Source organism: Trichoderma virens (assembly GCF_000170995.1).
Source record: "Trichoderma virens Gv29-8 chromosome Unknown TRIVIscaffold_5, whole genome shotgun sequence".
NCBI lineage: Eukaryota > Fungi > Ascomycota > Sordariomycetes > Hypocreales > Hypocreaceae > Trichoderma > Trichoderma virens.
In genome coordinates, this window is record NW_014013744.1 from 2,738,346 (window position 1) to 2,757,667 (window position 19,322).

General features: G+C 48.8%; 7 protein-coding genes across 7 annotated transcripts; 3 read left to right on the plus strand and 4 right to left on the minus strand.

The window, feature by feature from the left end:
• Window positions 1-351: 351 nt before the first annotated feature.
• On the plus strand, window positions 352-927 carry TRIVIDRAFT_8458 (uncharacterized protein; the record flags this gene model as incomplete). Its single annotated transcript, XM_014101943.2, has 1 exon — window positions 352-927. A coding segment is annotated over one exon (576 nt), but the record flags the coding sequence as incomplete, so codon positions are not given.
• Window positions 928-1,136: 209 nt separating this feature from the next.
• On the minus strand, window positions 1,137-3,026 carry TRIVIDRAFT_221298 (uncharacterized protein; the record flags this gene model as incomplete). Its single annotated transcript, XM_014102772.1, has 1 exon — window positions 1,137-3,026. The coding sequence occupies one exon, from the start codon at window positions 3,024-3,026 to the stop codon at window positions 1,137-1,139; it is 1,890 nt and encodes a 629-aa protein (XP_013958247.1).
• A 575-nt stretch (window positions 3,027-3,601) lies between these two features.
• TRIVIDRAFT_45963 (uncharacterized protein) lies at window positions 3,602-4,549 on the minus strand (the record flags this gene model as incomplete). Its single annotated transcript, XM_014102773.1, has 4 exons — window positions 3,602-3,628; window positions 3,688-3,862; window positions 3,921-4,363; window positions 4,433-4,549. 4 exons carry the CDS (start codon window positions 4,547-4,549, stop codon window positions 3,602-3,604), a joined length of 762 nt encoding a protein of 253 aa, XP_013958248.1.
• On the plus strand, window positions 4,548-6,488 carry TRIVIDRAFT_190914 (uncharacterized protein; the record flags this gene model as incomplete). Its single annotated transcript, XM_014102774.1, has 3 exons — window positions 4,548-4,557; window positions 5,070-5,365; window positions 5,439-6,488. The coding sequence occupies 3 exons, from the start codon at window positions 4,548-4,550 to the stop codon at window positions 6,486-6,488; spliced, it is 1,356 nt and encodes a 451-aa protein (XP_013958249.1).
• A 419-nt stretch (window positions 6,489-6,907) lies between these two features.
• Window positions 6,908-8,628, minus strand: TRIVIDRAFT_125389 (uncharacterized protein; the record flags this gene model as incomplete). Its single annotated transcript, XM_014102775.1, has 2 exons — window positions 6,908-7,526; window positions 7,598-8,628. Coding segments are annotated over 2 exons (1,650 nt in total), but the record flags the coding sequence as incomplete, so codon positions are not given.
• A 644-nt stretch (window positions 8,629-9,272) lies between these two features.
• On the minus strand, window positions 9,273-10,840 carry TRIVIDRAFT_58111 (glycoside hydrolase family 76 protein; the record flags this gene model as incomplete). The annotated part of the gene is made up of 4 exons (XM_014102776.1): window positions 9,273-9,854; window positions 9,911-10,155; window positions 10,218-10,703; window positions 10,762-10,840. 4 exons carry the CDS (start codon window positions 10,838-10,840, stop codon window positions 9,273-9,275), a joined length of 1,392 nt encoding a protein of 463 aa, XP_013958251.1.
• A 5,802-nt stretch (window positions 10,841-16,642) lies between these two features.
• On the plus strand, window positions 16,643-17,806 carry TRIVIDRAFT_200371 (uncharacterized protein; the record flags this gene model as incomplete). The annotated part of the gene is made up of 4 exons (XM_014102777.1): window positions 16,643-16,954; window positions 17,004-17,131; window positions 17,181-17,358; window positions 17,417-17,806. The coding sequence occupies 4 exons, from the start codon at window positions 16,643-16,645 to the stop codon at window positions 17,804-17,806; spliced, it is 1,008 nt and encodes a 335-aa protein (XP_013958252.1).
• Between the last annotated feature and the right edge of the window lie 1,516 nt (window positions 17,807-19,322).

The window sequence follows — 19,322 nt, forward strand, 5'->3', positions numbered from 1 at the left end:
ACTGTCTTTCGCTAAAGTGACAACGCTGCTGCTCGCATTTGCGCCGGAGACTCCCGGTCATATTCACGGTGACCCGAAGTAGCATGCAATAGTGAGCCCCCCATTTCTAGCTGACATGGCTTCATCCATTGATGATTTCTAACTGGCGACAAGATAGGCCAGGTAGCATTAGCAGAAATGTCAACTCGCAGAGTAACTAGAGCGGCAGTAGCCAAAGCTGCGGCCGAAGCTGCGGCCGAAGCTTCATCATCACCAGCCATATCCAACACTTCATCCAACAACCTCCTTACCAAGTCCAAGTCTAAGACTATCAAGCTAGAATCTAAACTAAGTTTGACTTCATCAGCATCATCATCTACCGTACAGACCCTCAATTTCCCATCTGCCTCTCACTTCGACGCCTGGCTTCTCGACTCCGGCTCCTCAACTCCCTCCGGCATCTGGCTCCGCTTCAGCAAGAAATCAATCATCGCCAAACTCCCCTCCATCAGCTATCTCGAAGCCGTAGATACGTCTCTGTGCCATGGCTGGATCGACGGCCAGCGCAAACGCCTTGACGAAAACTTTTTCTTACAGCGCTTCACGCCTCGACGGCCCCGAAGCCTATGGTCTCGCCGCAACGTCCAACGCGTCCAGATGTTGACGGCTGAGGGTCGGATGAAGCCCGCGGGCATAGCTGCGGTAGATGCCGCAAAGGAGGATGGGCGGTGGGAAAAGGCCTATGCAGGTCCGGCGACGATGGAGGTCCCCGAGGATTTCGAGGATGCGCTGGCAGAGAACGAAATGGCCAAGATGACGTTCCAGGGGCTGAGCAAATCGCAGAGATATTCTTTCCTGTGGCGTATTCATACTGCCAAGAAGATCGAGACGAGGGAACGAAGGATTCGGGAGTTTGTCGACCTCTTGGCAGAGGGGAAGGGATTGTGAAACGTTTCTAGAGGTGTCATGATATATTAAGATAGTGATATGTATTATCAGGGATTTATTATTTATAATGGTCTATAGAAGACAGCCCAGTAACCTATTATATTGAAAGAAGGGTCAAAAGACCATATGCGCAATCCAAATTATCCAACAAATACCGTCCAAACCCCGTGGAAATTCCCATGTACGCCGAAATAATTGTTCCGTCAAAATCATTCGTAATCAGATTCGTCTGATTCCTCTGCAATGCCGTCAATAAGATCGTCTTCCGATCTTTCTTCGTCCTCATCGTCATCCTCATCATCCTCAGTATAGTCTTCTGGATCGGTACTCATCATATCGTCCTCAACTTTTCTTTTGTGCGACGAGGAATGGTGTGGTGGCACAAGCTCAAGCCTAGTGGCTAGACTCAGCTGCCTTACATCTGTAACCTCCTCTTCCTCGTCTTCATCGTCATCATCCTCTTCATCCTTTTCTTCATCGTCGTCGTCTTCCTGGTCATTGTTGTTCTTTATTCCACTTGCAGCCCCCACTTTGTCTTTCCTGCTACTTGAGTCGATTCTTCCGTTGACTTCAGCGCTAGTGTCATCATCGTCACCTTCGTCGTCGCTGTCAACAATCGTTGCACGCCTGCGACTCCTCCCAGTACCGCTGGGCTCGCTCATCCCTTCATCCTCCGTGTCTGACGTAACGACTCGCGCTGAGAAACGACCAGTGCGCGCGCGCTTCGCCCCTGATACCTCAGGTGGATCATCATCATCCAAGTCGGTGACGATTCGTCGTTTACGAGAGCCCTGCGTCTCCGAGGTAGAGCCTACGTGACCATTTGGTTCTGGTTCTGGTTCTGGACTAGAAAATACGGGAACAATTTCTCCCACCTCGTCTCCATTCAGGGTGTCTTCGTCATCATCGCCATATATTTCATCTCCGGACATGGCATCCTCATCACTATTGCATTCGCTATCATCCTCAATAATCTCGGAGTCGTCGATTCCCTCGCTCTCGTATTCGTCAGGTTCAGATTGGGAATCGGAACCGGAGTCGGACGATGAATCAGAGAGTTCTTCGATAGAAATGCCGCGCGTATAACTCTCCTGCCACCTTGCACGCACCTTGTCAAGGGCTTTCAAGCCATCTTGACTATCAAACGCAAGCATTGGGAGGAGCATGATACCACGAGTTGGAATCAACGGACGACCCTGAAAGGGCACACCTTCCAGCTCTGGGGTGGGGATCTGGTTCCGAACAAAGTCGTCATAATCGTCTGCATTTGGCCAACATCTTTTTGTCCAGAAATAGCCATTGCCCCTGTCCTTGATGGCGGTGGTGTGGGTATAAACGAAATCCGAGCCGCACCAGAGCTCCTCATGGCTGTCCAACGGGATGGTGGGGTGGGAGAGAAGAAAAATCCTCTTGAGGTTATGGAATGGCTCCATGGCGTGGTTGAAGTACCTGTCGGTGTCGGTATTTGCGTCTTGATCGTCAAAGGCGTCGCTGTTAATTGCAAGCTGCACAACATTTTCCGCGAAGCCGTCGAAATGATATGCGCTATCTTCCACGCTCTCATCAGGAGCCCTTGGATTTATATGCTCTCGTTCATATCCGCTGATGTAAACAACGTCTCGATCTCGGTTGCAATGCACCATTCCATAGTTGTTTTTTGCAGGGTTCCGAATCTTGAGAGTGTGAGGCAGAATCGTGAGAGCAGTGCCTCGAGCCTCTCGGCTGACGGCCATGATGGTGCGCGTCTGCTTAGTTACGCGGGCCAAGTCTTTGCCAGGACGGACTTGCCAATCCCGAAACAGACGCTGGATTCGGTCGCCAAACTCGGTTGTTGTGAAAACGCCGGGCATCTTTCGAGGGATGGCACGAACTTCGAACTCCAGGACGCGAGGCTGCGCTGCTTCTACGAGACCAAGCTCCCAGATTCTGAGGCGCAGCTCTGGAGGCAGTTCGGAGAACTTGTGGAAAACGCGTCCCTCGTAGGGGTTCTCGTCCCAAGGATCTCTGCCATTGTAGAATTCGTCTTCGACGGCCGAGTCGTAGCTGTCGTCTTCGGTTTCTTCTGCGTATCGGAGCAGAAGCTCTGAGGGATCCTGCATCTTGAGGGCGCAACAGAAGCCAATCGACCTCTTGCGGAGGAGAAGAAGGAAAGGAGGAAACCGCCTTGCTTGGGGGGGAGACGGGATGTAAATAAAGGGAGAGTTGGCGCTTAATATTAGTCGGATCAAGCAGTAGTAGTAATATTTGATGGCCCGTTTGTTTGCCTTTCAGCTATGGTCAACTTTCCTTGACTGTGACGTGCTGATAAGATAAGGCGCTGCCGCTGTGTATCACGTGTTTCTATTCGGCAGCCCGCTGTAGCGCTACTTGGTGGTTGACGCGGGAGATGTACATTTTACACGCATGCCCATATGATTTCTAGTGCCAAAGAGAGAAGATGAACCTTTCTGCAAGGGACAGCAGCGGCACTCTGCGTACAAGTACACACAAATGCATCACAGCTCTTTTCCAACCGAGTCTCTACTCATGAAGCTTGACTCATTATACCCATTTGCCTATTATTACATATTCAACACCCGCAGTTTTACATGAAAAACCAATGTCCATTTTCCGTTTACCAGTCTATACCGATTGCTGCTCCTCTATTCCCGTGAGCTCTTAGATGCTATCAAATTCAGCGCGCCATCCACCCGCCATCCACCTGCGTCTCAGTTAGTCCAAATGTCCACATCTGTCATGTAAACGTCGATTTCAGCGTACCACAATAGTTTCCCCGGAGACGTAGGAGCTGGCATCGGAAGCCAGGAACACGGCCGGTCCTTTGAAATCCTCGGGCTTCCCCCAGTGTCCCATGGGGATGCGTGTTAGGATAGACTGATAATACGTCTGATCTTGGTTGTTGCGCGTGTCTGTGTTCATGTCTGTGGCGATGTATCTGCAATTTACCTTGATAAGTTTAATACTGGAATACAGGATAGGCACTCGCAACATACCCCGGCGCAATTGCGTTGACGCGAATCTTGTGCTGCGCCCATTCGTTGCTCAGGGCCTTTGTGAGCTGGCCGACGGCGCCTTTGCTGGCCGAATATGCAGCCATTCTCACGCCGCCTTGGAATGTGGAGAGACTGGCGATGTTGATGAGCCGGCCGTCGATCTTGTTATCGATCCAGTATCTGCCCATGTCGCGGCACAGAATAAAGGGGCCGTTGAAGTTAACCTCCATGACCTCGTCGAGCACCTCCTGTGATATCTCGGTTGCGGGGAACCTCCGCATAATTCCAGCGTTGTTTATGAGGATGTCAATTCGATGCGTCTCAGTCACAGAGGCAATGAGACCATGCACGCTGCCTCGGTCGCTCAGATCTGCTACAACAATGTGGCATTTGCTGCCCAGAGCGTCGATGCTCTCCTTTGTGGCGCTTTCCTCCGTATTCCGCTTTAGACGTTCTGGCACTTAGCCAAAGACATGATCTCAGAGCATCTGAAAATGTGTAGTCCAACTCACCTGGACAAGAACAATATCTGCCCCAGCTTCAGCAAGTCCGATGGCTATGGCTTGGCCAATACCACGAGTTCCTCCCGTTACTAGGGCAGTCTTTCCGACGAGAGAAAACAGCTCCATGACTGACTGCAGTTTTGCAGGCGATTTCTTCTCTAATATAGTTATAATGAATGTTAATGAATTAATAAGATACAGACCACGCCACTTATTTTGGTCTTTGTACCTGTGAGAAATTTCACTCCCCAACGACAATATTCAGTGAAGAGGTAGAGATTGAGAGTTTGCCTGCACTAAATGCTTCACTTGATGCCCACAGCAGCCCACTGTGTTCGGCGTTTCGGCACTACGACTCCAAATGGCCTTCTCCTCATTCTCCTTCGGCCCGACCAATATTCATCAATCGGCATCATAAAGCAATACATTCAGTTAAAAAAAAGACATAAATAAGAATACTAGAATTAGTAGAAAAACACCGAGTGCGATTAAGTACCATCAATCCATCGCCGTTTTCCGTTTAGAACACCTAGAAGCCACAGCTTAACGCCTGTAGCAACCATGGCTCCCAACCAGCAAGATGCTTCTTTCAGCATTCATCCCCAAACGTCTTCTGAGTTGTCCGCCCAGGAACAAAATACTCAAGTCATCATCATTGGTGGCGGGCTGAGTGGCTTACAGGCTGCTCATGATCTCCAAGAGGCGGGCATTTCCTGTCTCATTCTCGAAGCGCGAGATAGGGTTGGTGGTAAACTGTGGTCTCTTCCTCTGGGCCCTGGGAAAGGATATGTTGAACTTGGAGGGGCCTGGACCAATGATGTGAATCAACCCAAGGTTACTGCACTGGTTAAAAAGCTGGGGCTGGAGATGGTGAAGCAGAATATTGTTGGTGACTGCATCATGGAAGATCATGGAAGGTTTCCCTATGGGAGTGATCCGCCAGTGAGTCCAATATCTGCGGCCTTTTCCTCCATATGGATGTACACAGAGGCTGATGGTAAACTCCAATAACCAGCTCTCTCAAGAGGAGAAGGTAACATTTGCCGAGATCAGAAATCGCGTCGAGGCTCTATGCCACACCGTAAAAGCGACAGAGCTTGGCCAATCTCTGACCAAACATGGCCACATGAGCATGGACGAGTTTGTAGTTTCCATGGGCGCCGGCGATATCGTGCGTCGCTTGGTTAACATTTGGACTGCTGCAATGCTGGGCGTCGAGTCGAACCAAGTCAGCGCCGTCTTCTTCTTGCACTACTGCCAAGCTGGAGGTGGCCTTATCCAGATGCGATCAGACGGCCGAGGTGGTGGACAGAGTATGCGTTTTCGACACGGGTCACAGTCACTGTGCCATGGGCTTCGGCGTGGGCTCAAGCCAGACACGGTTATATGCTCAGCCCCTGTGCAAACGATTGAGCAGGATCTCAGCAATGGATGCTCAGTTACCACTCGAGACGGAAGACGTTTTCGCTCTGAACGCATCATCTCTACCGTTCCAAGCGTCTTCTTGAATCAGATAACTTTTTCACCGTCTTTATCAGCAGATAAATGTTGGCTTAGCGCTCACAGCAAACTTGGATTTTACGCAAAGGTATTTCTCGTCTACTCAAAACCCTGGTGGCGTAAACTCGGTCTCTGTGGCCTGGCCCAAGGCTTCAGTGGCCCAGTGGCTCTGACAAGAGATGCCTCGAGTGATGAAGATGGCCTGTTTGCCCTTATATGCTTCGTGGTAGGCCAAAAAGGTGCAGAATGGGCACAACAAGATGCGCACGATCGCTTGACTGAAGTGATTGACCATGTGGAGCGTATCTATGGGGCAAATATTCCACGGCCGCTGGAGACGCGTGAACAGATTTGGAACGAAGAAGAATTTTCACAGGGAGCACCCTGTCCTGTGGTGCCCGCCTCTTGCTTGAGGAGCCTCAGTCAAGATCAATGGAGGCCGGAAGGCTACATTCACTTCGCTGGAACAGAGACAAGCACCGTATGGAAGGGATATATGGAGGGAGCTCTGGTCTCCGGCAGCAGAGCTGCAAGAGAAATTATCGATGTATTGTCTACAAATTAAGCTGCGAGAGACAGATGAAAATTCGCCAACTGATTTGGAACATCATAGCTACTAGCAAACTGTCCCTGCATTCTACTTCTAAATCATGGTACACTCCTTGGCGGATCTGGCGGCTGCAGATTAAGACTGCCCAAGGAGTCTCGCCAATATAGAGACTCCCATTCAGAAGAGCTGTCCTCCCATCTGTTGGGTTGAATGTGGAGATCTCCTGGCTGATCTTCTTCAAATGAGAAAAAGTTGATCCACTCTCTGTCCTCAGTTAAAGTTTCTTGGTCTGCGTCTCTCTGTTTGCTCGCAGCCTGGTTTGCAATCAACTGGGGTTCTTGATCCTCCAAGTTCTGCCCCGAGAGATTTCTGATGTCAGATAACGCTCCTTGCGATGCTGTTTCTGTGCCATATGTTCTCGGGCCAAAATGAAACAGGTGCCATACTGATGCTGCCATGAGCCAGTGCTGGGAGAGGTGCCGTAATATTCGCAAGCCTGAAGTATAGGTTTCTTGGGCATTGAGCGAAATAATAGGGTTTTCACTTCGCAATTGAGCTTGAACTTGGACAAGGGCTGTGAATAGCGCACTGGGAGCAAAGAACCAGCAGTTTTGTAGAGCGGAGAGCTTATCGATCTCTTGGAAAATACGAATAATGTTTGAGGCTGCTTCTGTGCATATCCGGTCGTTATCTAGCAGATCCACCGTAGGCACATCGTCCGATAAAGATAACCGTAGGCGGTGGACTTGGACCAAAGCAGCTTCGTATGTGAGGAATAGCATGGACTTGTGTAAATTTGTTGGTTGGCCACGGTCCCGAAATCCAGTGGGCAAATTAATGAGCCACTCAGCAAGTTTGAGATCCAGAGATTGAAGAGAGTTTCTCCAGTTGCTTAGGGATTTCTGGGTTTTAATGGAAAAATGAGTCCTAAGTAAAAGGGATATATCCGCGCAGAGCTTCGCGTGGTAAATGCAAAAGTTTGCCTCATCCCCACTGGCAGAGGCATCGAAATCTTCTACGCCAAGGGGCGGCGTGTCACAGTCATCCAAGTTTCTAAACAAAATGATCAGATAACCCATCCAAAATGGTTGGAAACACTTGGATGTTCAAGAGCCCAAACTCACATATTCTGCGGTCGACCATAACATAGAGACACGAGCACGTCGAATTGGACCAAGCACCACCAGATCTTCCTCCAGGTTGTTTTGTCGCGTTCCAGCATATTGCTTGGGCCAACATCTCGATGCATGCCCAATCCAAGAGCAATACGGGATGCCACACCAATCCACCACCAAGCATTGGCGCACACATCATCTCCACCATCAGAAAACCAGGTCAAGAGCAGGGCCGCTTGTACCATATGCATACGGTCTTCCTCGTATCGCCCATCGAACAACGCTTTTGCACGGCGAAAAAGAGCACTTTTTAGCTCTTGAGTGTTTTCAAGCGTGGAAACGACATGACTTCCTGCTAGACATATGGCATGAAACAGGAGTAGCGGTGGTGCTGAAGTCGGAGCTTCATACTGAGCGAGGAAGTCTTCTCGGTCGATGATGGGAAAAATGCCGTGAACATGTTCAAAATATGCCCCAATCAGAACATCAGAGACATTTTTAGGTGGAAGAACAAAGGCATCTTTGGGAATCAGGTTGGGCGCTGGAACACCTTGTAGTCGTCCAGGTATGCGTGGTGCGTAACTATTGGAGGAAGGGTAGTGGTGAACATGCTGATTTGTCGACTGCTGGCGAACAAGATAGCCAAGGGTAGATAGATCACTCCCAATATAGGTAAGGCGTGTTTGTATGGGTTTCTCTCGGAGGTTCTGGCTGAAGAATTCCACTAGGTTCTGCTTTGCATATTCTGCATCCGCCGTTCTATGAGAGATTCCGGGTCGAGAAGACTCCTCCCCATGTTCCTGGGCACTAGAGTCCCCAGAGATAGGCTCCGATTCCGCTGCTGCTCGCTGTCGGTTCGAAGCTACAACAGTCAATCTCTTCCCTCCTTGTGCGGAAGACCGGCCAGACGCTTGGGCTCGGCGCTTTCGCCTCTCAGGAACAACACAATGAACCTTTGCTAGCCTACAGTTGCGACAGGGGAAGCCATTAATAGCACCGTCACACTTAACTTTTCGCGCATGGCAATCTCCACAAGCTCTCTCTTCAAAACACCAATGTAAGCGTAACTCCTGATTACCGCAATTGCCAAATGTGGAAGCTCACTTATAGATCTGGTGATTCGGAGTGCTGGGCTGACGCCGGGATCACGATCGGAGCTGTTCGGCATAACTTGCATGTTTGGCTAGGTGTGATTCAGCCCCTTGAACAGGGCTTATGCTTGCAAAGACCTAGTTATACTTGGTGAAATGCTGGCGTCGCGTGAATTTCCTTTCACGTCCAAGTACATGTATGTTCAGGTGTAGCTTCGATCTTCATGCTCAAATCTGGCCGAAATGCCGAAACACCGAAACGCCAATCCAATCATTACATAAGCCTCCCATGGTATGTATTTGTATAGTAATGCACTAGGTAGTAATTGAGCAATGCTCGATAGGCAGGGTGATGATTTACATGCTGTGCTAAGAATTGAAGCTATATAGGAAATAAATAATAGTCTACATATATTTAAAAAAAAAAAACAAAAAAACAAATAATGTGAGTAAGCCAATGCCGTAGATGAGGTTGAAATGACTTCCTAACTTCTACTTTATCCACCAGTGTATTTGAACCTTGTAACGCCGTCCCACCCAATCCAATGCTGAAGTCTGTCAAAGCTATCCTGTTTCAAACAGATAGTCGGGGTTTAGTCAAACGAACAGATCCAAATAAAAGCAGCCGTTGCGCTGCCCAGTAAAATAAGTGTCACAATAACAGCTCCGGCTTTGTCCGCTGCCCCAATTGGCTTCAGCTCGACCTCTCCATTGTCTCCTCCATGACCTGCATTTGGGTTTCCTTTGGAAATACCTCCCGATGAATTGGTTACTGGCGGAGGTGCTTCATTGATTAGAAGACTGGAGACTGCTGCTAGGACATTCATGGCTTCGCCGGCGCCGCTGGTATGATCGACGGCTGTGTCGATATACTTCCCTGAGCTCCAATAGAAGCCGCATCGTCGGCCTGAATCGCCTCCCGTGCACTGCTTGACAGCAGCTTCTGTTGACTTTCGTAAAATAGGAAGGATCTTGTCCTTGGTGTGGGGGGCAATTTGAGCCACCACAGATAGCCAGCGATGAACGTAACCTTTGAATGAAAGCATGTCTGTACTGCATGCACCTTGGCGTGGCTCGCAGGCAACCTCATATGCGATCCCCTCTGGAAAGAATCTCGCTAGGAGAGAATCGAGGAGCCTATCTACGCGATTCTTCCAGATTTCTGAGCCATCGGTCTGGGTACTAGTCAGTTCGTCCAAGTCAAGCTGAAGGGGCAAAGCAGATGACATACATAGTTATACATAAAGGCAGCTCCATGTGTAAGAACAGCTGCATTGTAGGAAAATGTGGCGAGATTTATATCAGTGCAGTTCTTTTCAACATGGCCGCCATCATAGACGAGCCAGCTTTTGTGATCAATGTATCCCACTCCCCATAGCCAGTTCCAGGTATCTTCGGCGCGCTTCGCATACGTCTCGTTTCGTGTATATCGAGCAAGTCGGGCCCCGATATTGAAGAAGCATCCGTTGGCAATTGCTATAAGGATAGTAGTCATGTTAGCAATGCGAAGCCTTCAGTCATAGGTTGCTTTTCCCTACTATTTTTATAATTGTAACCAGCATTTGAGAAAGGAATCTGCCATCTCAATCCACCATTGCAAGTCTCATCGTGGCGACTAGGATCCGCCTGGGTGTTCCAAACAGCCTGGGCCAAAGCAAGCCACTGCGGTTTATCCGCCGGGGGGTTCGGAAATTTATTCTCGGCAGCCAGCATTGCGGTCATACCCCAGAAACCTTGATCATCGTTTCCGAGAGATGCGGTATGGTTGAGGGGCATGTAGTTTTCGTGGTCGCCTACTTGGTGAAGCATTCCCTCCATCACCACGGCATTGTAGCTTGTGTCGCCCGTAAGATGCCAATAATCGACATACGTGCCCATCATAGCACCTCCTTCCCACCAGTAATAATCTCCCTTATTCTCCGACGGCGGGCCGGGCAAAATACCAGGGATTTGTCCTGTCTTGTTGCCTTCGTACTGTAGCATTAGGTCGTATGCAAGCCCGCGGGCCGAGTCTCGAATATTATCTATGTATTGAGACTCATCAGGGAAATCCGTCATCTTTCAGTCTTAATTGGTAATTACCTGCATTATCGATACGATAAATAGCCTCCACTGTCGCATAGAAAAAACAAGTCGCAATGATTACAAATGACGGTAACATGGTGGAAACGATTGGTGTGCTTTACGCTGAGAGGCAGCAGGAAAACGCGAGACGTCAAAGTCCTCGACCTTGAGAGGACTATTTTAATACTGATACGAAGGGGGGAGTAATAAGATCTGAACGAATGACGTAGAAGGAAAAAAGGCCAAGCGACGGTATATTCGACGTCCTACCAGCAGACGAAGAAAGCACAACCAACCTGAGATAAACGAGGCGCCCAGGAAAGAAGTGAGGTGCGAGTGCTTTATTTCCCTCAGAGAAGCAGCCGGGACTAGAAAAATACAAATCAAGAACCAGGCGGCGGAATAAGGGCCTCTGGTACTTATAACGGCTCCATGGAAACTAAACTCTGTGCGACTCAAAACCTGCGGGCTCGCGCGGTGGCGCTTGGACATCTTGGCTTACTGGCAACAAGTATGAGCAATGACATCGAAAGAAGTTATAGTACATCTTGGCTGCGGCTGAGCAACTCTCCTCGTCTTGGCAAAGTTTGAAGATCGGGCAATGACTGGATGACCCGCGACGCCTAAAAATTCGTGATCCATGGGAGTGATTCACGCGATTTAGTGCAGCTTTGCTATGGGCAAGTGGATAGTGAGAGGATAACAACTGTGTATAGCGCGATTTTTATTTTGCCCAGAAACAAAGAATGCGGACCCAAAAAGAGGAGTTTATCTTGTGATCGTGAGCGCGGGGACAATCGCTGGCCCTTGCTTTTAGGAGCCAGTGGATAGCGGCAGGGCAATTCCCGCTTGCAAAGGGAACGGATTTTTAGATTCAACTGTAATCTCAAACAGCAAATAAAAGAGCGGGACGCGTAATCCAACGGATCCCTTGGCTTGATTGGCGTTGGAGGCGCAGCATCGAAACAACTGAAACCCTCATGCGGCTTGGCTGTGATGACTAGCGGCAGCCTAGCTTTAAGGTTCTTTCTGAGCTTAAAACTGATCCGGTGATCCGGGTTTTATAGGTGATTCAGCAGCCTGGGACATGGGACGGTGGCCAGGTGGAAATTGGAAATTTGAGTTAAATAACAGACAAACACCAGTCCAGTAGAGGTGGTTGATACTATAGGGAGGGGTGTGAATTGTATGTAAGCCGGGTTGGACGGACTTGGCGCTGCAATGCCACTCGGCCGTGTGACATCCACTCATTTGCCCTCGGACTATGCGGAGTAATTCGACGATGCAGCAAGATGCTAGTACAGAAGATGATTAATACAGTCAATGTTTAATATAGCCAGTTTCTTAATAATCACGCTGGGCGTCATAGGGGGTCTGGTTTCTACTGCACACGGACGCTTGGTGTGTTATATCACGTCACTGTTCAGGCTCTTACACTGCCACCTTCTTCAACCACGATTTCAGGAGTGATCCAGGGGGGTGGGAGGGGGTTACTTCATACTTTCCTATTATTAGCACAGGTGTGGGCATTAATTCTAAGTTCAGAGGGAGCGGGAATTGGAAGAATGCAAAATTTTAGTGTTCAAGCCTCATCCCCAATAACACGAGACAGCCATCTACCCTATATTCTTCTCCATGAATTCGATTTCGATGCCTCATACTGCAGATACTTATACTTGTAGAGGAATGATTCACCGAAAGGCAGTTGTAAATAACTACATGTACATACCAACAATTATATAAGATCGAGGGAGATGACAGACAGCAAAGAAAAGAGACAAGCCATCAGGACTTATCATTGTAGCCACCAGCAGAGTAAGTTTTCTATCGATGTGCTTGCGACTAGAAAAGGGATACGTAAGCGAAAACTTCTTGCGGCCCCTTATTAGGAGGGTCAGAGAGCAATGCAGCTGTTGGCATACTCTCAACTGCTGGCTTAATGTTAGAGATTACCTGTCAGAGACAAAGGAGCTTTCTAGCAGCGAAGACGCAACAAAATTTAAACTAATGATTGTGGCGTCATAACAGATATCAAGAGGAAGTGGTTTTCTTTGCGTTCAAAGAAGGTCAGAGGTAAATGCAGTCTTCATGGTCTACCTAGCTGCGAAGTCCCTGCTGGCTTGCTGCGCTTTACCTCTTTGATCCCATCGCTCTTCGCTTTGTGCCATGACTCCTGACATTACCCATAGCTATTCCACTCCTTCATCTTTCACTGCTCGTCTTTATGAGGCTCAAATATAACAGCTACAATTATAGCTGAAAAGCTTTAATATTCACAAAAGGCATCATTTCGGCATATATGCTTTTTTTTTTTTTTTTTTACTAATTCGTAAATTAAAGGAAACGGCGCAGGCTGACGTCTAAGAATAACCGTCACGACCGTCACCCGCTGTTGATAGAAAAGGAGAACCAAACTACACGTACTCAAGTACTCCTATGGATATCCATAAATACCCGTGTTGGTCTTATCTTTGCACGTATTTTGTCGGATATCCGATTCTGATAGAAAGATATGGAAAATGAGAGTGTCATCAACTCACCTTTTCAAGGGCAACGTCATACTAATCGCTTATACATTAAAAATGATCATGGAAATTATCTCCACCGCAAGATAGAGGTTCCATTGTAAGTGGTGTCGCTTGATAGCCATTTGAATTTCTAGATGAGATGACTCCCTCTTCTCTATCAATGGGTGGTGCATGTAATTAAATCAGAAGGTTTGTGTTGATAAGAGATGACAATAAATGACTCCCCAAAGACGGATACGGCGGCATTAGATGTGTTGAATACACAGATGATTTCTTCATCCGAGCGGAGTTGCAACGGTTATAGTCTAGTACCTAGAATAGGACCGGTTATCTTGATTCTTAGGTTTCAATGTCTGCCCAAAGTGGAAGAGTTGGGCCGGCCGTCGTCAGCATCGTGCACACACACACGTGATTGATATCATATTTTGCTATTCATTCCAAGATTTTGTCGCTGTCCGAGCTCCCCGAAATACTCCACCTCGCGATACAAAGTTGCCACTGTTGCGGCGCTACCTCGTATTGTGAGGACATGCGTGACATGCGTGCTATGACATTTTGATGAAAGAATGGTTTAGAATGAATCCATCTAGACTAGGCGGTATGCGAGTTCTTTGCATTGGCAAGTGTTTAATATCAGCTATCCTTTGCCTAAAATAAATACGGCCTTGAAACATTAATCAATAATTACACATCCCTCATCATACCTCGTCTCTGCATTCGATAGCGTGGCCTTTTTTAGCTAGATTCTATCCTTAGCTCTTTTGAATACTAGTAATATTAGGGTTTTTCGAGCCTCCAGGTGTGCAAGTATCTTCGTTTGGCCGAGGTCGAGGTTGTGTTACATTGCAGGTGGCACACGCAGCCAACAAGTACGGAGTACATATACGTACGAGGATAGTGCATACTGGCATGGGGAAACCTGGCGCCTACAGAAGGTGACCTCATCAGACATTCTCCGTACGACGTTGAGCATGTGTCAAGCAGATGGCGACAAATTAATGGAACCTCAAGGAAGGTATAACTTACAGCCATCCCCATCATAACCTAGCAGTGTGCAGGGGCCGGACAGCCTACCGAGGGACTGAGTACAACTATATACATGTAGTTATGATTGCAAGGAGCGGCGACCTATATCTGAGAATCGAAACTTTGAGGGATAAATTAGAACTTCCTCTTTGGTGCCAAGGTTGGACTTCTTTACTTATACGAGTATGCCGTCGGGTATTATTGCGCCATTGTCCTGGATTTTGGACCCCTGCTCTCTGCACTCCAGAAAATGCTACCATAAGCTTAATGAACTCCGCATCAAGCCACAAAGACGTGAGCTTGGCCGCAAGGTAGGCGGAATTGAAAGGCCATTTGGTAAGTAGCTATCAGCCTTCAAATGCCGGATCCCATTCTTTTCCACTCGGTCCCTCCCACATAAAGCCAGCCAATAGTCGTGAAGGCGGCAAACAAAATAAGCTTGGTATCAAATCTGATTCGCGGGGAAAATGGTAAAATTCAAAATGCCCGGTCACAAATACCCCCTTGCCGCCCCATCAGTTAATATACCGAGATGTCGCACTAGCTAATAGGTCCGACTCCAACCCCCAGCAGCCATCAAGGCGGGATTGCTGCCTTTGGGGCAAAATCCACAGAAGACAGTCACTAATCAGCTTTTTTGGACAGTTTTTCAAAGCGACGTTGAGATTTGGCATCAAAGCGTACATGAAGCTACGCGCGAACCCGAAATAGAGAAGCTCATTCCAAAGATAGGCGACCGATCATCCCCGTTCCGCAAGCCATGCCGGATGTGGGGTGTAAGGAACAGTCGGCGATAATCCGCGAACACTGCAACCTAGACCGGTAGAACGATCACTTCTGTTAAAGAAGCAGATGGCTGCGGGAATGCCGATCCTCCCCGGCAATGTGCTTGGCAACTGAGATGAAAGGGCAGTGATTCATGTGCTGTGGCAGCAAGTAGATTGCGTCCATATCATTCATGTTCAAGGGTTACTTTACGTGTACATACCGTACATGGAACGGCCTAATAAGAAATCGAATGTTTACTGTGTTCTGTCAGATGAGGAGTTGTATCTACGGGATACGGAATTAAGAATAACCCAAGTGCTCCGGCCTAGTATCAAATAAACTAAAGCTAAATCGTGCTACTGACAGTTCCTGACATGGATCAAGGAAGCTTGAATGCTTGCTGACAGGACAACAATCCAATTGGCTGAAAAAAAACGGAAGCCCTACCCATACATGCATGGGGTATCATATACGTACGACTCAATTCACACAGCACGTCCGTATGCGGTTTCACCACCCTTGGGTTGACAACATGTTCAACTTGCAAGCCATGTCACTCTGACCCAATCTAAAAACCGAATCATTTCCAATCAGTCCCTGCAACTGTCATTCTCGGCCATGGTAGTGATCCTTTGCCCGTGGGGGAATGGTTGGCTGACGATGGAAATTTGCCTTCCGGGACGAAACTGTCATGAACGGCCAGCCACCTCCGCACACTCCGTCTTTGGGCGCTTCCCGATGCATACCCCAGACTTTACAGAGGTCCCATATCCCTTTTGGCACTTCCCCCCCTTGTTCCTCCGCGATCAAAGAGCGAGCCGCTCTCCACAAAAAGCCCCCAGCAAGGCAGACGAACGGCCACTTCACGAATCAAGTTCAAGCAGCCCACGCGGCAATGCTGGAGATCGGTTGCATCGCGGCCATCTTGGCCTGCAGTAACCTCACCTCTTGACCCCGCTGTCGGTTTTTTTTCTCGGCCTTCTTGTTTTGTTTCCATGTTTATCTAGTGGGCACCGCAGAGAGCAGCCAATGTCTCTCGTGCCCACACCAGCGTTTCGGCGCATTGTTCGGCGGGCCACTCATCAGATGATGGTGCGGTGGGTGAGGAAGCCAAGCATACTCCTTCATTTCGACCTCAGGGTGGCATTTCAGACCCTCTAGGCTCGGACCGATTCCGGATCTGCGTGGCAATGTCAAAGAGTTTGGTCGTCCCCGATGGAGCTGTCCAGGAACGGGAATAGCCTGGCCGATTAGACAACAGGGAAGTTTTGTCACCGGCAGCGAATAGCCTATCTATCTTGAGAGATCCAATGAAACTTGTTTCGAAACATGCCAGCGTGGGAGGCAAGGATGCCGAGTGCGAGCATGAGAGTTGAATGGGTCGGAGATAACATAGGGAACAAGAGGGCCAGGGGGGCTTCGAAGAATAGCATCTCAACTGGTATATAAACCACCGTAACTCCCCAACTTTGGAGTTGTTGTTCACCAGGTCATCAAGTCGTCTTCCAGCCCTCGACAGTACTCCTCTTCAAGTCACTCACGAGCAAAAACCAGCCAATTTTTCAAAAACCATCACCATGTCTCTTAAGCAGTCCGCCCTCGTTGCCCTGGTTGCTGCCATGGGCGCCCAGGCTCAGGTCTTCACCGTCAACTGTGCTCCTCTGACTCAATTCCGAGGTGACCCTATTGTGTCTCCTGGTGTTCTCTCTTCCCACGTCCACGCTATCGTCGGTGGCACTGCCTTCTCTCTCTCCACGACCCCTGCGCAGGCCCGAGCTGCTACAGCCACCACCTGTGACAAGATCCTCGACAACAGCAACTACTGGCAGCCTCAGCTTTACCACCAGAGACGCGATGGCCAGTTCGAGCTTGTCACCTTCCAGGGCAGTGTAAGCAGCTTAGCAATATTCAAAATCATCTTCTTTGGCTAACAACAAGCTTAAGGCTACCTACTACATCGCTCGTGCTTGCGACTATGCTCCTGGCCGACAGAACTGCAATGGAGCTCCTCTCCCCATTGCTCCTCCCGCTGGCCTTAAGATGCTTGTCGGCGACTTGAACCGACGGTATGTAAACTCAAGACTCAAAAAACTTCCCATTCTAACATCAAATTAGCACTTTCAACGCCTCGAGCTTCGAGGACCGTGCCATCTCGCACGTCTGCCTCGACACCGAGCCCGTGCCCGACACCAACGGCTTTCCTACCCGCCAGTGCCAGCGCGTTCGCGCCGAGACCTTCTTCCAGTCCTGCTGGGACGGTGTCAACTTGGACAGCGCCAACCACAAGGACCACGTATGTCTTGCCCCATTGTTTACAGTACAGCGTGATGCATCTCCTAACAAAGCCATAGGTTGCCTTCCCTGCTATTGGTGATTACAACACTGGTGTGTGCCCGCAGTCGCACCCCAAGGCCATCCTCTCGGTCTTCTACGAGTTCTTCTACGACACCGGCGCCATCCAGAACTTCAACCGCTTCGTCTACGCCACTGGTGATGCCACCGGCTACAGCCTGCACGCCGATTACTTCCAGGGCTGGAAGGACCAGAACGCTCTCAACAACGCCATCGCCACCTGCACTGGCCCCAACGGTGTTCTCGACCGCGGCTGCAGCTTGAACGTCGGACCCAACGGAACTCCCGGTTCCTCTGGCCCCCAGAAGCTCCAGACTCCTGCTCCTACTGAGAACATTGGTCTTAACGGCCCCCTTGCTGCCCTTCCCGGCAACAACCCCATCCACTAAATTACTCACCAAACGGGTGACAGCTGAGGGAAGCTCTCGGTTTATAAAAGAAATTGGGAACACGCAGTGCCGAAAGCGAGGACTCAGTCACCCATTTGATGTAGCCAGTGGCTGGAAACTGGTCTAGCAATTTGGAGGAAAGAGGCGGACTGGATGAATGATGACAAAAATTGGAACTCGCACGAAGCTGTGGCAATGGCCCCTTGTAATTATCTACATTGCCTTTAGTTCTCGTTCGAGATGTTGGTCTTTTATCATGCACATAGTTAGCGTTTATCACATAGGCAATGACGAATGATGTATATATGCATTTACATTCTATGCACTTGTGCCACATTTCTAGTACATGGGTCTGTATTTACAGTCTTGTTGTGGCAATCAGTATGGAGAGCCATACACGTGCAAGACACTGAACTTGGTCCAGCAGGGGATATTCTCTTTGGGGCATGAATATGTGTGATTTTTAACCAGGGAGAGCTACACTGTGAAACAATTGAATTGAAAGGGGTCCCGTTGAGTGCAAAGGGTGAAGTATGTCACAGTATGGAATAGTGATTAACGCCGTCCATATGTTAGTGTATTCCTATGGAAACACCGTTTTCCCCGAGCGAGGGACTGTGAGAAAATGTTAAGAAAAAAAGGGGCAACATAGCGCCCTTCTTCCTACATAACTACTATCCTTTGTCTGCTTCTGCCACATTTGTCTTTCTTTCATATATCAGAAACAGGGGAATACGAACCAAAGAGGGCCAAAAAAAATTAAGCCGCTGCTTTGCGCTATGGACGAACGGGGAATCGAACCCCGGACCTTTCCCAGTGAGAAGCTCAACCGCCAAATTATTTTGAACAGGAAATGCTAAGGGAAAATTATACCACTAAACCATCCGCCCATTTGAGGCGCTCTGATTGGCTTGGCAGACCGCGAGAATATTCTATTCATGAATGATGGCCGAAGAGATTGATCGTAAAAGCGGGCGGTATATGAAATCTTGAAAGCGGTTGGAAGAGTGAACAAATGGGTAGAATACTTTGAGCTATGTTTCTGCCATCTGTAGGGTAATATCTTCATTGATTCCCATGTTCCATCATAGCTCGGCGAGAACATCGTGGGTGGTAGGCGAGGCATCCAAAGTACTGGCTATGCAGTCTGGTAATAACTGTTGAATACATAATCTCTTTACTTTAGCCTGTTATGGTTGTCACGGTTGTTGTGGCTATGCACTCGCTGCATTAGAATTTACGTATGCTCTCCGTGCTCCGCTCTCCGTGCTCTCCGTATTATACGATACGAGTAACTACATTCGTATCCTGTCTGTACTCCTGTTGATCATGCCAGCTGACCTCGGGATTTGGCTCCTTTAGGGTAACACGATTATGCGGGGAAGAACGGCATTAAGCTGACCAGGGCCGTTTGGCGTCGGCCGGGCCTGCGTATTAATCCCAGCTGATCATGGACCATTCTGTTAAGTACATTACAAAACAAGGATAGCCGTATTGAATTCCGGAACAAATGTCT